Source organism: Nicotiana sylvestris, chromosome 4, assembly GCF_000393655.2.
Source record: "Nicotiana sylvestris chromosome 4, ASM39365v2, whole genome shotgun sequence".
Lineage (NCBI taxonomy): Eukaryota > Viridiplantae > Streptophyta > Magnoliopsida > Solanales > Solanaceae > Nicotiana > Nicotiana sylvestris.
This window is the reverse complement of record NC_091060.1, coordinates 137,383,768-137,398,228: the sequence shown is the minus strand read 5'-3', so window position 1 is coordinate 137,398,228 and position 14,461 is coordinate 137,383,768. Positions and strand designations below refer to the sequence as shown.

General features: G+C 33.9%; 1 protein-coding gene and 1 long non-coding RNA gene across 2 annotated transcripts; both read right to left on the bottom strand.

Annotated features, from left to right (window-relative positions):
* Positions 1-6,012: 6,012 nt before the first annotated feature.
* On the bottom strand, positions 6,013-6,751 carry LOC138889168 (uncharacterized). The gene is made up of 3 exons (XR_011406925.1): positions 6,598-6,751; positions 6,448-6,521; positions 6,013-6,335 (listed from the first exon to the last, which is right to left on the bottom strand). It is a non-coding gene; the product is annotated as an uncharacterized lncRNA (long non-coding RNA).
* A 339-nt stretch (positions 6,752-7,090) lies between these two features.
* LOC104220853 (glucose-6-phosphate isomerase 1, chloroplastic) lies at positions 7,091-13,573 on the bottom strand. The gene is made up of 14 exons (XM_009771813.2): positions 12,939-13,573; positions 12,353-12,469; positions 11,369-11,467; positions 11,189-11,272; positions 10,749-10,892; positions 10,307-10,372; positions 10,015-10,083; positions 9,809-9,916; positions 8,915-8,967; positions 8,615-8,753; positions 8,043-8,199; positions 7,739-7,817; positions 7,543-7,609; positions 7,091-7,448 (listed from the first exon to the last, which is right to left on the bottom strand). Exons 1-14 carry the CDS (start codon positions 13,467-13,469, stop codon positions 7,314-7,316), a joined length of 1,848 nt encoding a protein of 615 aa, XP_009770115.1. The 5' UTR covers positions 13,470-13,573; the 3' UTR covers positions 7,091-7,313.
* Between the last annotated feature and the right edge of the window lie 888 nt (positions 13,574-14,461).

Here is a 14,461-nt window from a genome sequence, read left to right as displayed (position 1 = left end):
CTTCAAAATAGATTTGAACAATTCGAAGCATATGAAAATATTTTTTGTTTCCTACTTAGCATAAAAAATTGAGATCACTAGATGATGGAAATTTGGAAAAACACTTCCTTAATCTTGAGTGTTCCTTGAAGCATAATAATCAATCCGATATTGATGGTTTAGATTTATTTTCTAAATTAAAAGTGTTAAGAAAAATAGTACAACTAGAAGATAACAGTTTAATTGATATACTCAATCAAATAAAAAGATTTGATTCTTTTTCAAATGCATATATTGCTTATAGAATAATGTTAATAACTCTTGTTACAGTTACTTCAGCAGAAAGAAATTTTTCGAAATTAAAATTAATAAAATATCAATAATATCTGAAGAGAGGTTAAATGGATTAACTATATTGTCAATTGAGAAAGAATTATTAGAAAAGATTGATTAAAAAATTATTAATAACTTTGCATCTAAAAAAACTAGAAAAATGGACTTCAAACTAAAAAATTATAATTTTAAAAAAAAATTAAGGCCCCTCATAAAATTTGGCTATTCGTCGGGCCGCCCCTAGTTCTGTCTTTATACATGCTTATCCACGTATTAAAAATTATGATATATGTTTTGCTATGTATAAGAATAATATTGAATATGGTATATAAAACTGATTACAACTTACAAGTATCGAACAAGAAATTAATAATATCAAAGTTAATAAATATAATATTATCCCTAATACACCTACCGAACGACCCCTAAGATAAATTAGGCAAAAGCATCCATATATCTTCTTTAGAAAATGAAAGAAAAAATAAAATACTAATATGGGACTTGATTCTTACTCTTTTGCATAATTTGATATTACCAAAACGTTCTCTTATTTCGATCTATGTTTCATTTAAGATCAATCTGGTTTTATAATTCATCATGTTTAAAGTATGAACATGGGTATTTAAAAAAATTAAAACTCGTAAGTCTTTTACCAAAACGTTCTCTTATTTCGATCTATGTTTCAATTAAGATCAATCTGGTTTTATAATTCATCATGTTTAAAGTATGAACATGGGTATATTAAAACTCGTAAGTCTTTTATTTTAAAGCAATTTAGGCTAAGATGAAGATCCTAATGCAGTTAATAGAAAAAAGAATATATTAAAAATATTATGAAACAATAAAAGAAGAAGAAGTGTATTGCAGAAAAAAGTAGGGAGAACGAATTTTTATTGATTTGGGATCAATTACAATAGAATAGAACCCCTTATATTTATAGGGGAAACATGACTTAGCCACCAAGTAACAAACTCTAAAATCTTTCTAGAATATAGACATTCACCTTAAATAAAATTTTATTTATAACACTCCCTCTTGAATGTCTATTCAACATATAATATGCCTCGTTAAAACCTTAATTAAAATAAAACCCAGTGAGAAAAAAATTCTAGAGAAGGAAAAAGAGTACACATATTTTTAAATACGCCTTTTAGTTATCTCATTAAAAACCTTGCAAGGAAAACCCAGTGAGACAAAACCTTGTAAGGAAAAAAGAGTACAACGCGTAGTAACTCCCCCTAATGAGAGCATCAATTCACATTTTTAAGCCTTTGCATCCCAATCTTGTGCACCATCTTCAAAAGATCCTTGACAAAGATTTGATAAATAAATCAGCCATATTAACGTGAATGAAATGTAATGTCTTCATATAATGTCGTGGAATAGCCTTTTCAATATCTCCATAGAGATTCTCGCGATCATATTATCATGCTTATAGTTATAGTAAGATATATATGTGCACAAATTGCACTTAGGATGTGGTACTTCATGACCATGAATTCTATATGCTTTAAGCAATTTAAATCCTTCAGGGATTGACATAAGTTAAGTCATATATGCCATATAAATGGACTTTAATTTTACATCAAGTGTTCATGTCATGCTAGACATATAAGATAGATAAAGGTGATTGTACACACCATTGACTTTACACCTTCAATTGTTTAAACTGCAGGTCCAAAATTATATGTCTTTCACATGAAACCAATTCTAATTGAACTGTTTCTCTAGACTTAAGATCCTCATATATATTTAGCGTTATCATAGATGTCGTCGACGAACATTTTATATTGGTTCCAATATTTTTTCATAAAGATATAACATAGAAATCTTTTCCTTCATATTTTCAGGTACCGAAACCTCTCCTGAGATTTTATGAAGTATTATGTCTTGTGAGCTTCAAGATCACTTGCCTCCTTTATTATGATCATTTTGATCATTTGCTCTTCTTATTTGTCAAGAATTTTATTTGAAACCGATTTATCTATACGCTTTAATCGTACCGTAGACTTTGTCCTTCTAGGACTTAATATGAGCATTTGCAATGAGAATATAGTTACTTTCTTTGGGTCAGCAAATGCGTATGACATGCTTTGGAATATATTGCAAATGAATTATCCTTTTATGAACTTCAAGTTCATATTATCTTATTCGAGGAACAAATGATAATTCATTCCACGTAACTTTTTCTCAACTGTTTATCATGTCTCCCCCTCATGTTAGAAAAACTAACTTGCTTCCTAACCTTTAGGGACCCACCTTTGTATGTTATGGTGTTAATCAAAATATACACTGCATATTAATAAGATGGAATTATTTGATTCTTGAACCTGAACCATTTGTGAGGGGAGAAAATAATATACTTTCGTATATAACGTATATCAAACTGATATACAAAACTTTGTTCTCATAAGCAATAGTTTAGTTATTAAGTGGAGACACTCAATAATTATTTTGCTAAACTAATTGTGATATAAACCAACTTATTAAGATAAATTATCTTGAGTAAAAGATCTGGAAATTATGCTCTAAATCAAATTATTGAGCAAGTTACCTCGCAAACACCAGCCAGATTGCGGGTTAATAATAATCGCACATGTAACCATCTCATAGATGCATTTTATGTGGTATACATGGCAGGTGAATGGGTCCATATTCACCTTTGATATTTCCAGCATTTATGGGATTCAGTCCTAATTTTAGTTGGTCTATTAATTAATGAGAACAAACAATATAAGAGAATTCGTAATATTTACTAATTTGAATTCTCTATTATTTGTGCACATCATACTTAAATTGATATGGCTAAACCAATTATGCCAACTGAATAAATTATCAACATTGATAAACTTCAGATTTACACCATGACGTGTGCAATTATCAATAAACTCCAAGTTTATTATGATATGGTTTTTATACCAATAAACTTCTACTTTACTGTGGCATTCTTTTGTTTGTGTAGTACAAACTGAAGAATAAAGCGGATAGCTTTTCACATAGATATTACCCCGCTACAAGTTGCAGTAATAGAAGATATTAAATCTTTCCTTTATTTATAGTCTCAGTATGACCAACTGCTTTCGCGAATACTTTAGAAACTCAATTAAGTTTTTTTGAGACTTACAACAACACAATGTCTTGTTGATAATCAATTTTATTCCTCCAAAATAGTAATAATTGGCTCTTCTAGAGCTCTCAATTAATTTGGTACTACCACATATTCATCAATATCCATATGGTGAATATCTCTTTTAAAGAGAAAATTATACCATTATGTGGTTATGGTCAAAATTATATGCAAAATATGTTTCTTACATTAATGTTATTCTTTAACAATCACATTACCAAAATATTTTGGCATACAATAGGTACGTGACCAATGACCATTCATGCCATAATAATGACATTATTTTCTTATATCATCTCAAACCTCCTTCTAGAGGTGAGTGTGGTATATTCACTACCACTAGCACGTTCATATTCTTTCAAGAATGAATATGTATTCATCAATCAAATGTTGTCACATTCACATCATGAATGGACCATAATCATCTATATGTGCTTTATAAAATCTCATGTCAAATCGATGTCAAATATTACTTTCACATAGTAAAGGATTATTTTGAGAATTCTTATCATTTTCATTATCACAATGGGGACGATTATAATTTCGTCTATTGCCACGTCTACATCCATTGATACCTTCACGGTAATAATTTTGTCTTCTTTCAGACTTATCACATATTGCTATCACATTCTCTTAAGGGAATGAGAATGAAGCAAATTCAATGGACGGGTTTTCAATTCGTTGCCCACAATCATACATGAATTTGATCATGTCAAGGCATAGAAATTTTACCACTTTGAGTGGTTATAATTTCTAACTAACTCCATTAGAGTTATAATCAAAATTTATTGTCTTTGCTTGTATTTAAAATCAAATTATAGAATAAAAGAAAAAAATACGGTAAAATACATACCTTAAATCCAGAATTTAATCATGAAGGAAGTTCATTGAACAATGGACAATCATTATGTTCAATCCCAAAGCTTCTACTCAATTGTTTAGAGTCTCGTGCTGATAACGTGTTATGAAACAATAAAAGAAGAATAAGAGTATTGCAGAGAAAAGTAGGGAGAGAGAATTCTTATTGATTTGGGATCAATTACAATAGAATAGAACCCTTATATTTATAGGGGAAAAGTGACTTAGCCACCAAGTAACAAACCCTAAAATCTCTCTAGAATATAGACATTCACCTTAAATAGAATTCTATTTATAACAGAAAAACGATTAGCGTCTATATGTTAGAAAAAATCGGATTGATTTGAAGCAAGAGAATTACACAACGGTCCTAATAATGACACATTAAATTGCATTAACAACTTCAAAGATAAAAGACCAATAATTAAGGTAAATTAATGATATAGTATCAATATGTGATGAAGTACAAGTTATGTCGGCTGTTATGTAGCGGTCACAAAGTATAGCAGAGACTAAATACGTATTAAAGCAATTAGTAAATTGGTGAATAACATTAAATTTACTAATTACATAAAATAAAATTTTACTTGCAAGCGGAGAAATAAATACAAATTAATTTCCAAAAGATTCAAACCGAAGAACTCTAACTTGTAAATAACCCAGTTTAGTTTGCCGTTTAACTAAAGCTTGGTGGTTTAATTCGAAATAGCATATGCTAAGCATGATGGTGTTTATACCTTTGACATTAAACAAAATTAATTCAAGAAACAACTTTAATTTGAACTTCGAAAAGAAGCACCAGATTTATTAATGGGGCCAAAACTTTGGTTTTGTTCTTTATTGATCCAACCATAAAGTGTATCCTACATAAAAGGTTTAAAACATAAATAAAGCTACTCATTAATCTTTTATCAATGATAAAATTCTTTTTTGTATATTTTTTTTAAGTACGAGGAACTCTCATCTTTGTTTATCTCATCTTAACGTTATTTAGTTTAGCTTTTTGCACCTTTTCAACATCATTAACATTAAAGTGAGGAATATTCAGTTGATCTGCATCGGTTAAGGGTTATTTGAATTCGAAGTCATGATAGTGCAATTCATATTATAGTTTTTTGAGCAACAGTAAAGTTGTCTTCGTCTGACCTATAGGTCACGAGTTCGAGTCGTGAAAGCAGCAACTATATTTGTATTAGGTTACACTGTCTGTATCACATCCCTTGGAGTGCAGCCTTTCCTTGGACATTGCGTGAACACGAGATGACCGAACTGCCTTTAATTTGAAGTCGTAATGTAGAAACTTTTCTGTCATGCTGAAAATGCCTTTTACTCCCTGGGTTCATGTAACAACAGTTCACGGGCCATGGCAGCATTGATTTATTGGTGATTATGTATCGCCGGCGGTTAATTAGAGCTAATAACTCGAACAAATTTTCAACTTTGCTGATAATGGCATACCCAGAAAACATACTGAATTATCTGTCAATTTGGCGTAGAAGGCAAATTGTTTCAATTTGATTATCTTCTTATAGTATGGGATTATTGGTGCCAAGGAGCCTATCCACTTCTCTATATTTATCATATCACATTTGAATATTTGATCAATGATTGGTCTAATTCAAATTAAAGAAACCTTAATCATTTACGTCGGTGCGACCGTGCCAAAAATAACATGGAAAGAAACAGTATCATGAATTAAAGCCAAAAGAGAGAGAAAAAAAAAATTGGGGGTTGGGGAGATATTATTATGGAGAAATGGACAAGTTAATCAGTAGCATCACCCCACCTAGGAAATAGTAGGATGATAGTGATCTCTATCACCTCTTACCCAAAAGTCTCAAGTTCATATGAAAAGCCTTCTGGAAAGGGGTGCACTGCCCCCTTTTTGTAGGTCATTAATCGAGCCACTACAAAGTTGGTGCACTTGCGCAATGTCGAAGTAGAAAGTCTACCCCTTTTTTCCAGTAGAAATTCTGGAGCCAGCGGGATCTGAATGACCTCCCTCTCGTGGGTTGAGTGAGAGGCAACGAGAAGGTTCCTAATTACCAAGTTATGAAAAAACAGATTCAGTCATTATCAATTGAACTTTTTGATGGAATTACCAAGTTACATCACAGTATCAGTTACGCGTAATTTTCTCGGATACTGACCTAAACTTTGACGTAATGGTTCAAGCAGTTTCACAGCACTGTAGAAGGAAGATAGCTTAGATATCTGTCATTCCCTATATGGAAAATCCCTGTTTATTCTTACACCACAAACAATGTGATATCGTGAAGCTGACCAAGAAACGTACTTACTAGTTTGATTTGAGTTTGTGGGTGTCTTTTTCTAACAAATATTTGGTGATCCGAGGCAGATACATCCAATAAGTTCAAATCAAACTGCTGGAATAGACACCAATTCACTGGCCCCTCATACCACAGTAGGGAAAAGGACTGCAAACAACAAGAACTGGACCACCAGCCAAGATATCTATATGAAGATTCCACCAACCATTCTTTGTAAAAACAAGTTTAAACAATCATGAATCAGCAATAGAAATTGTGGAGCAAAAATATTCTTTTCCCCTTCCCACACAATGGGAATTCTTCTTCCACTTCTCCCTTCTGGACCTATGGAACTTTTGGTACATTAAAATGGTTCGCGACAAGAATGATAAAGATCACAATTGTATCAATGGAATGCCAAGTTTCACAACATACCATCAAAATTGGTGGTATTAAACATCTAATCAATAAGAAAAAAGAGGGTGAGCAGAGCAAATTATAAATAGTAGCTACACCAACAAACTTAGCTTACTGAAATTTATTGATCATGGGGATGCTAATATATGCTCTGATACAGCCAATGGATGTGAAGATGATGCTTTGAAAGAAAAAAAATTGGATTTTTATTTCTTAATAACAGCAATTAGGAATCCCCAATAATCAGCCACTACAAGGTCAGACCCAATCTCGGGCACAGATGTATTTCTCAGATGTATGTAGAAACATAAGAATGTTTAATGCAAAATCTAGGCATATAACTCGTCAACATTACACTCGCCCAGATAAACTTTTACACTCCGAGGAGAACCACAACTACCTTCGGCAATAAGAGCTCTGTCATTAGCAGCCATGTGTGCAATAATCTTATAGATCATTTCGATCTGCCAAAGTTGCAAAGGGCAGTCAGCAATTTGCATCATGTTGCATGTGTAAATAAAGAAAAACTGAAGAAAGACATAAAGAGATGGAACATACATCTTCTTCACAATGACAACGCTCAGCTATTTCGTCTAGTGTAAGTGGTTCAACAGGCTCTTTACAGCTGGACAAAGAAATAGCATAGTTAATAGCCGCCATCTCACCAAAGAGAGAATTTGAAGGAACAGAATTTGCATCAGTATTTTTCAACCCAAGAAAGAGAGCAATGAGAACTAAGATCTAATTACCATACCTGGCCTCATTGAGTACAGCAAGGACACGCTTTTGAAGCGCAAGAACTTCTCCAGCGGCTTTTTTGCCAGCTTCCACACCTGAACATTCGATGTTAGTTGGTTTTGCATGAATACAACATAAATTAACTTCAATTGAACAAGCAATATGGTATTCGTTGTCTGTAAAACTTATCTAATTACTATTCAACCATGATACAAGTAGACAAAGATTAGTGATTTCAATGAGACATCGTTTACACGACCAATAATCAATATTTAGCTCCTATTGAAGTCCATGTAAAGAACAAAAAGATAAGGAAATACCAGGTTGATGATAAGCGTTAATGTTAACAAGTGAGGCATAAATCCCAACAGCTCGCTCGTAGAGTGCTACTAGAGCTCCAACAGATCTAGGTGTCACTTCCTGCACAGTGACTGTGATGGACTCTCTATCATTCGCATATAGAGCCGACCTCGTTCCCTGCAAAATATGGATCAACCTTTTGAATAAATCTAAAAATAGGGAGAAAAAGAAAGCAGAAAAGCAGAAAAAATAGTGAACAGTGGAGTATTTAACAAAGTTCACAAAGCGTGTCATTCTTGTCACAAAAAGATCCTGGGTCAAACTTTACAAATTAACCAGCAATATATTCCTTTTTAAACAGGGAAAATGCTAAACGAGTGAGTGTCATCTCAATTACCAAAACCATTATCTTCTGTTCATCAATACCAAATGCAAGTATGTCAGTAATTGGCAATATCAAGCAATTTTAAGTGATACCCATGTGCGACCTCTCATTACATGAAGCCTTTTGGAAACATCTTGCCTCTCTTGCACTAGACCTCCCCTCCCAATTCCAATCTCTCCGCTTAACTAAAATATTAGAAGGACTAACCTGTAACATTCCAAAGAGGTAGTCACCACAGGTAACACCAGGTTCAAGCTCCCAATCATGACCAGGGGGCCTATCACGCAATACTTCAATAAATGTTGCAAAGAAATTGTGCACGCCTTCTCGGAGTTGTTGGATATAGCTGGAAACAAGAAAAAGATGATAAAACTTTTAAGGTGAAACATTGACAGGTTTGCAAATACTTAAAACTAACTTCAGGAAAAAGAAAATCAGCTTCTCTTTTCTATAATTTTCTTGTTTACTTTCCTTTTGTGACAAGTGAAAAACACATTCTCAACTTACGCATGCTGATCTGTACTCCCTTTGTTTCCATACACGCTGATCCCTTGATTCACCTATGAATGGCAAAAAATGGATAAACATAAACGCCAGGAATCTTATTCACAACTGAAGTTCGAATGGAGATTTTATTCATAACTGAACTTCCTTTAAAAGCTAGATAAGTAAACAAAGGACAAGGCAGGTACAGAAAAAATATTAAAGGATTTAAACAGAGCAAAATTGCATTACATTTCCAGCAAATTGTTTTTATTAAGAGGAAAATCTACAATAGAGGACAAGAAGAGTAATTTAAATGGTTCCTTTTACGTTGAGTTGGTGCATGTATTGTTAGATGAGTAAGCGAAAGGGACTGATAGGAACGCAGAAGAAACTTCCAGTAACGGATGCGGCAATGTACTACTGAGGCATTTCAGCTAGAGCTTTATTGATGCGGTGTGAGTGAACAGAAACTCTATGGCCAAAGTGGAAGGAAGGCTTTTCTGACAATTATAGAAGACTTTTACGGCAGTGGCAGCACATGAAGCAACAGTAGTTCAGATAAATACTGGGACATCACATTTTTTAGGTGAGAAATAAGGATTCAAACTTGGTTCAGTTATAGGCTATTGACGGATAAGTTTTAGCCACAGGCAGCTGCAATTAAAAAAAAAGGCTCACACGTAGTCGTTACCATAAATTACCATTAACCTAGATAAACTCAGTTGGAATAATAAATAATTAAATAGGGAGTGGACAAGGACATGAACAGTACTAAGTTAATGCCAGAACAATAATAGCAGAATTCCTCAACTACCAGAGCAAAAACCTCTCTAATGATTAGGAGGAAAAGAATGCATCTATTAAGTCTGGTTTTCAACGACGAAAATGAAATGCATGAGAGATATGGGAAAATACCCGGTTTCCATCCAGGTCAAACTCTTTGCCAAGAGACTCCATGACAAGCTGCTGTAAATACCTACTGAATAGTAATAAACTGTCCTTGTACGGGAGGACAACCATATCCTGCAACACATAAGAAACAGCATATCCACCATCACAGTCAAATATACAACTTTATACTCCTCCATCATCAGAACCACAAATTTGAAGGTGATTCAGACCTTGGATCCAACTCCATCAGTGGCCCAGTACCAACACAAAGCAAGCAGAGCTGCTGGGTTATCCCGAACCTGATGACAAATAATAAGCTGTTAATCATCAATTTATTCTAGTACACCTCACAGACTGATTCCACAAGTCAAACGAGAAAAATTTAGCCCAAACACTTCCACAAAGAAATTTAGTTCAATGCAATGATCTTGGAAAAGTTTCTAATTACTCTCGAAAATTCAAACTCTAAAGAGTCGTACTTTTATTTGCCAAAAGAACATGAAAAAGGCCATATGGTCATACCACAGTTATCCTGTTTGCTTCGTCCATCAATGCAGCGCCAGTGAGCATCTCTCTGATATTAATTCCCTGGAGCGAAAAAAGAATATGAAGGAATAATAAGATAGAAATGCTCTAAGCAAAGATGAAACAAATTCCCTATATCTCATTCTACGTGACATAGTCCTGCGGACCTTGGATTATAATGAGCTAAGTCCTACCTATATAGTACATGCTTGGTAAATTAAAAGTATAAGCAAGTTCTGGAGGTTATACATAAATAAATTTAATAAAGACAAGATCAGACCAATCTTCCCATTTCACTTGAATTTCTGAAACTTGTGAGAGGTACATGAAATATTCTTCTTTCTAGAATTGTGTTGAGAAGTTTGGAGCCTTTAAAGTGGTTAAAAGTGTGATATGTAAACAAAGAGTTGGAGTAGAAATGTGATGTTAGGTGACCAACCTGAAGTGCAGCCGGAAGTAAACCAACTGCAGACAATTCAGAGGTTCTTCCACCCACCCAATCAAACATAGGGAATCTGGCTAACCAACCCTCAATTCTAGCGGTGTTGTCAAGCAAAGAGTTCTCTTGTGTAATGGCAACACCCTGCACATGAGTGGAAGTATCAACAATGAGAATTATTTAAGAATAATGCTATGTACTGACTGCAATCAAAACTAAAATAGAGAGTGAACAAAAAAGACCAGGCAGAAACTTTTCATAGACCAATTAAAATTCCTCAACCAGCAAATGCAGATTAAACAGAGGTAAACCAGTCATTATGGTCTCTAAATTTCTTCCAGAGAACTTTATTTGCTTAACTAAATACGGCATTCATCAGAAAGCGACTCCACACTATGGAGAAAATTATGAAAGCAGCAAAAAGAACCTGAGGTCAAAACCTGTTTTGCAAATTCCAGGCCAGCTTCACGAAAGGCCTTCTGAACTTCTAACAAGCCATTTCGGGTTTCTGGAGTGCCTCCACTCTAAGTAATATAAAGAGATTCACAAATGGTGTATCAGAAAGGTCTCTATCTATGCTAAGAAAACAACAAAAAGGCAGAAAGTACATGCATAACCACCTTTGAAATAACAATAACAAGTGTTGAAGCCAGCTCAGGCCCAAGTTGTGCAATTTGATGATCAATGCCTGCTGGATCTGTGTTGTCGATGAATCTTATCTGCCAAGAGAAGATACAGAATGGTATAAGGGAAAAAAGGAATCCACAACAATAAAAGTTCTTCATTGAACAAAATGGATCTAGCAGCGAGAGACTCATTTACAACGTGGGAGAACAGACAAAAGGTAAGGAAGAGTTCAACGCATGTGTACAATAAGAAAAGTCACAGCATAGATTTATTATAAACACTGTAGAAGATGACCTATAGGTCAAGCCCTTCTCATTAATTTTTCTACACAAGTTATTTTGCATCACTTGACTTTATCTACACCGTTAATGAGAGAAAACAAGTTCCCTGGAAATATTCACTATTGCTTTCTTTTGTGTGTGAAAAAATTCATTATTGCTTGACATGTCAAAAGAGAAGCAATACCATGACTGGTCAATAGAGATGAAAGAAATAGAGGATAATATTAAGTCAAGGCACTTGCATTGGCTTTGATGTTATGCAGTAAACTTCTGGACCATATAAAAAAGAAAATACCAGCTTGGCGAGATCAAAATATTTCATCAACATTTATAGCTATGTTAATTAAAGTAAACGTAGAACTTTTAAGCCAATTTTACACCGTTGTACAAACAATTAATTTAAGTAAAGGTGCACATTAGATGGTGAAGTACTACCAATTTTATGATATAGTAACTCACAGCATGTTCTACTTTACCTTGTACAAAAAAAAAAAGGGGTAACTGCAACATGTTGAGATATATACTCGAGACAGAAAACTGACTGAAAAGATTTATTTCTTTTGATTTTCACAGGCTTTGAGTGTGAGCAAAATTTGATAAAACCCCTTAACAGTTTACTGCTAAAAGAGTGAGTTCAGTTAAACTATAAACCTCACAACAGAACAATCACTGGTCTTGAACACAACTGCCAATTACCTTCAGAGGAGGGTTGTCAGGAGCCAATGCCTCAGCCACAAATTGCGGTCCAAGCGCTGAACCACCAATTCCAACAGAAAGAATTTGCGTAAATAGGCTACCAGAAGGAGTCTTGATCTGCAAAATAGATGTTGTAATTCACATTAGGTTGATTAAAGCGCCACGGATATAACAACCAATAACCAATTCTAGAGGTGGCAAAATATGCTTTTGGAGGATAAAGAAATAATAACTCAGAAAAAGTGCCTTCACAACTTAGAAGTTAGCAACCAACATTACCCTTCTTAAACATTTTCTCATGGGCTTATCATCCTAAGTTCCTTATTTCCAAGTAACAATCACTGAACCATATTCCTCATACCATACAAAATTTTAACTATATTGACTTGAAACACCAATTGATTGATGAAAAAAAATGTCAAATTGGACAAAGTTAAGATTTTTAGAGATCAAGATTATTCAAGCAAAACAGAAGGCTATCAAATTAATGAAGACCAGTCAACTACACCTCAAGATGATTTAATGTCAAAGAAAAGGGCTGATTTTGAGCTGAAATGTTAGAGAAAAAGAGTGGACTTGAACTGACCTTACCACTGACGACATCATTAGCAAACTGACAAACAGATTCAAGAGTATTCTCAATCTGCAACCGGAGAAATGAGTTAGGAGCAAGATGAGGACTCCTCAGCCAGTAATGACCCACCATTCTTCCCTCATCTGGGTTTGCAATTGCACCTTTTTCCAATTCCACCATGTCCTTAAACGCCTTCTGCAACCGGGGCTCCATTTCCTCAAGAAACTCGTCGGAAAACCCGACCCGACTGATATCCAAATACAAGCCCAACTCCTTGTGCTGGTAAAGCCAGTCTACATATCTCTTCCATAGGGACTTTGGGTCTTTCTCTAACCCAATGTTCTCCTTCTTCTTCAATACGACGTCGTTGTTGCCGCCGGTGGATAACTCACGCGCCACCGCGCGAACATGGAATCTTGATTTTCCGGGCAGGGAGATTAAACCCAATTGGGAAGAAGTGATTTTGTGAATTGATTTCACTTCAGTTTTGAAAGATGAAGAGGAAGAAGGGGAGTAGATGCTAGAGAGTGAAGAAGAAGCCATGAATTCATACACACCAAATTATGAGCGATATATACGAGGAGAGCGAGAGAGAGAGAGAGATATCAAGAATCCATAGAAGGAGTTGTTGAACTGAGTTGAAAAGAAAGGTGCTTTTGGTTTATTTGGCTTTTGGAAGGTTAGGGGGTTCTTGTTGTACAATCTATAATTAATTTTGAGATGAATTTACACTTGGGTGGAAAAAAATTGTACTACAACAAATTACGAAATTAGACTAATTTTGAAATTAGTTATCCTTAAATTATAATATTATTTTTATTTTACAGGAGAATGGGATAATAATTCCAGCATAATCAATATTGGAACAATTAATACTAAAATAACTTGTTTTCTAACTAAACGACCCGTATTGATGTGATGCAATTAAACGGGCCATGAAGTTAGAGAAAAAAAATTAAAAAATCTATGATCTAAAATAAGATATAAATATTTGTTAGAAATTATTTGATTAAAAATAATAAGAATTTTAATAAAATTATATATTATAGAATTTTAAACATGCTAAAAAATGCATCACATAAAGGGAATGTGTTATAAAATATAACCCAAAATAACAATATAGAACAAGCAAAAACAAACTAAGAAATATAGAGAGAAAGAGATGAACAGAGATTCTTATTTCTTCTTCAATTGTGTGTATTTTCTTATCTATTACAAGGCCTTCATATAGGCATAAAAAGTGAAGAAAATATGTCATAGAATATGTCATTGAACATACAAAATATGTCATTAAGCATTTGAGATGAAAATCATAGAAGAAGAGTAGACATCCATCATAATGTGATATTTATCATAACACTCCCCCTTGGATGTCCAAAGATAATGTGCCTCGTTAAAACCTTACTAGGAAAAAACCATATGGGAAAAAAAATCCTAGTAAAAGAAAAAGAGTACACATGATTAGAAATACGCCTTTTTATTGCCTCGTTAAAAACCTTGCAAGGAAAACTCAGTGGGACAAAACCTTGTAAGGG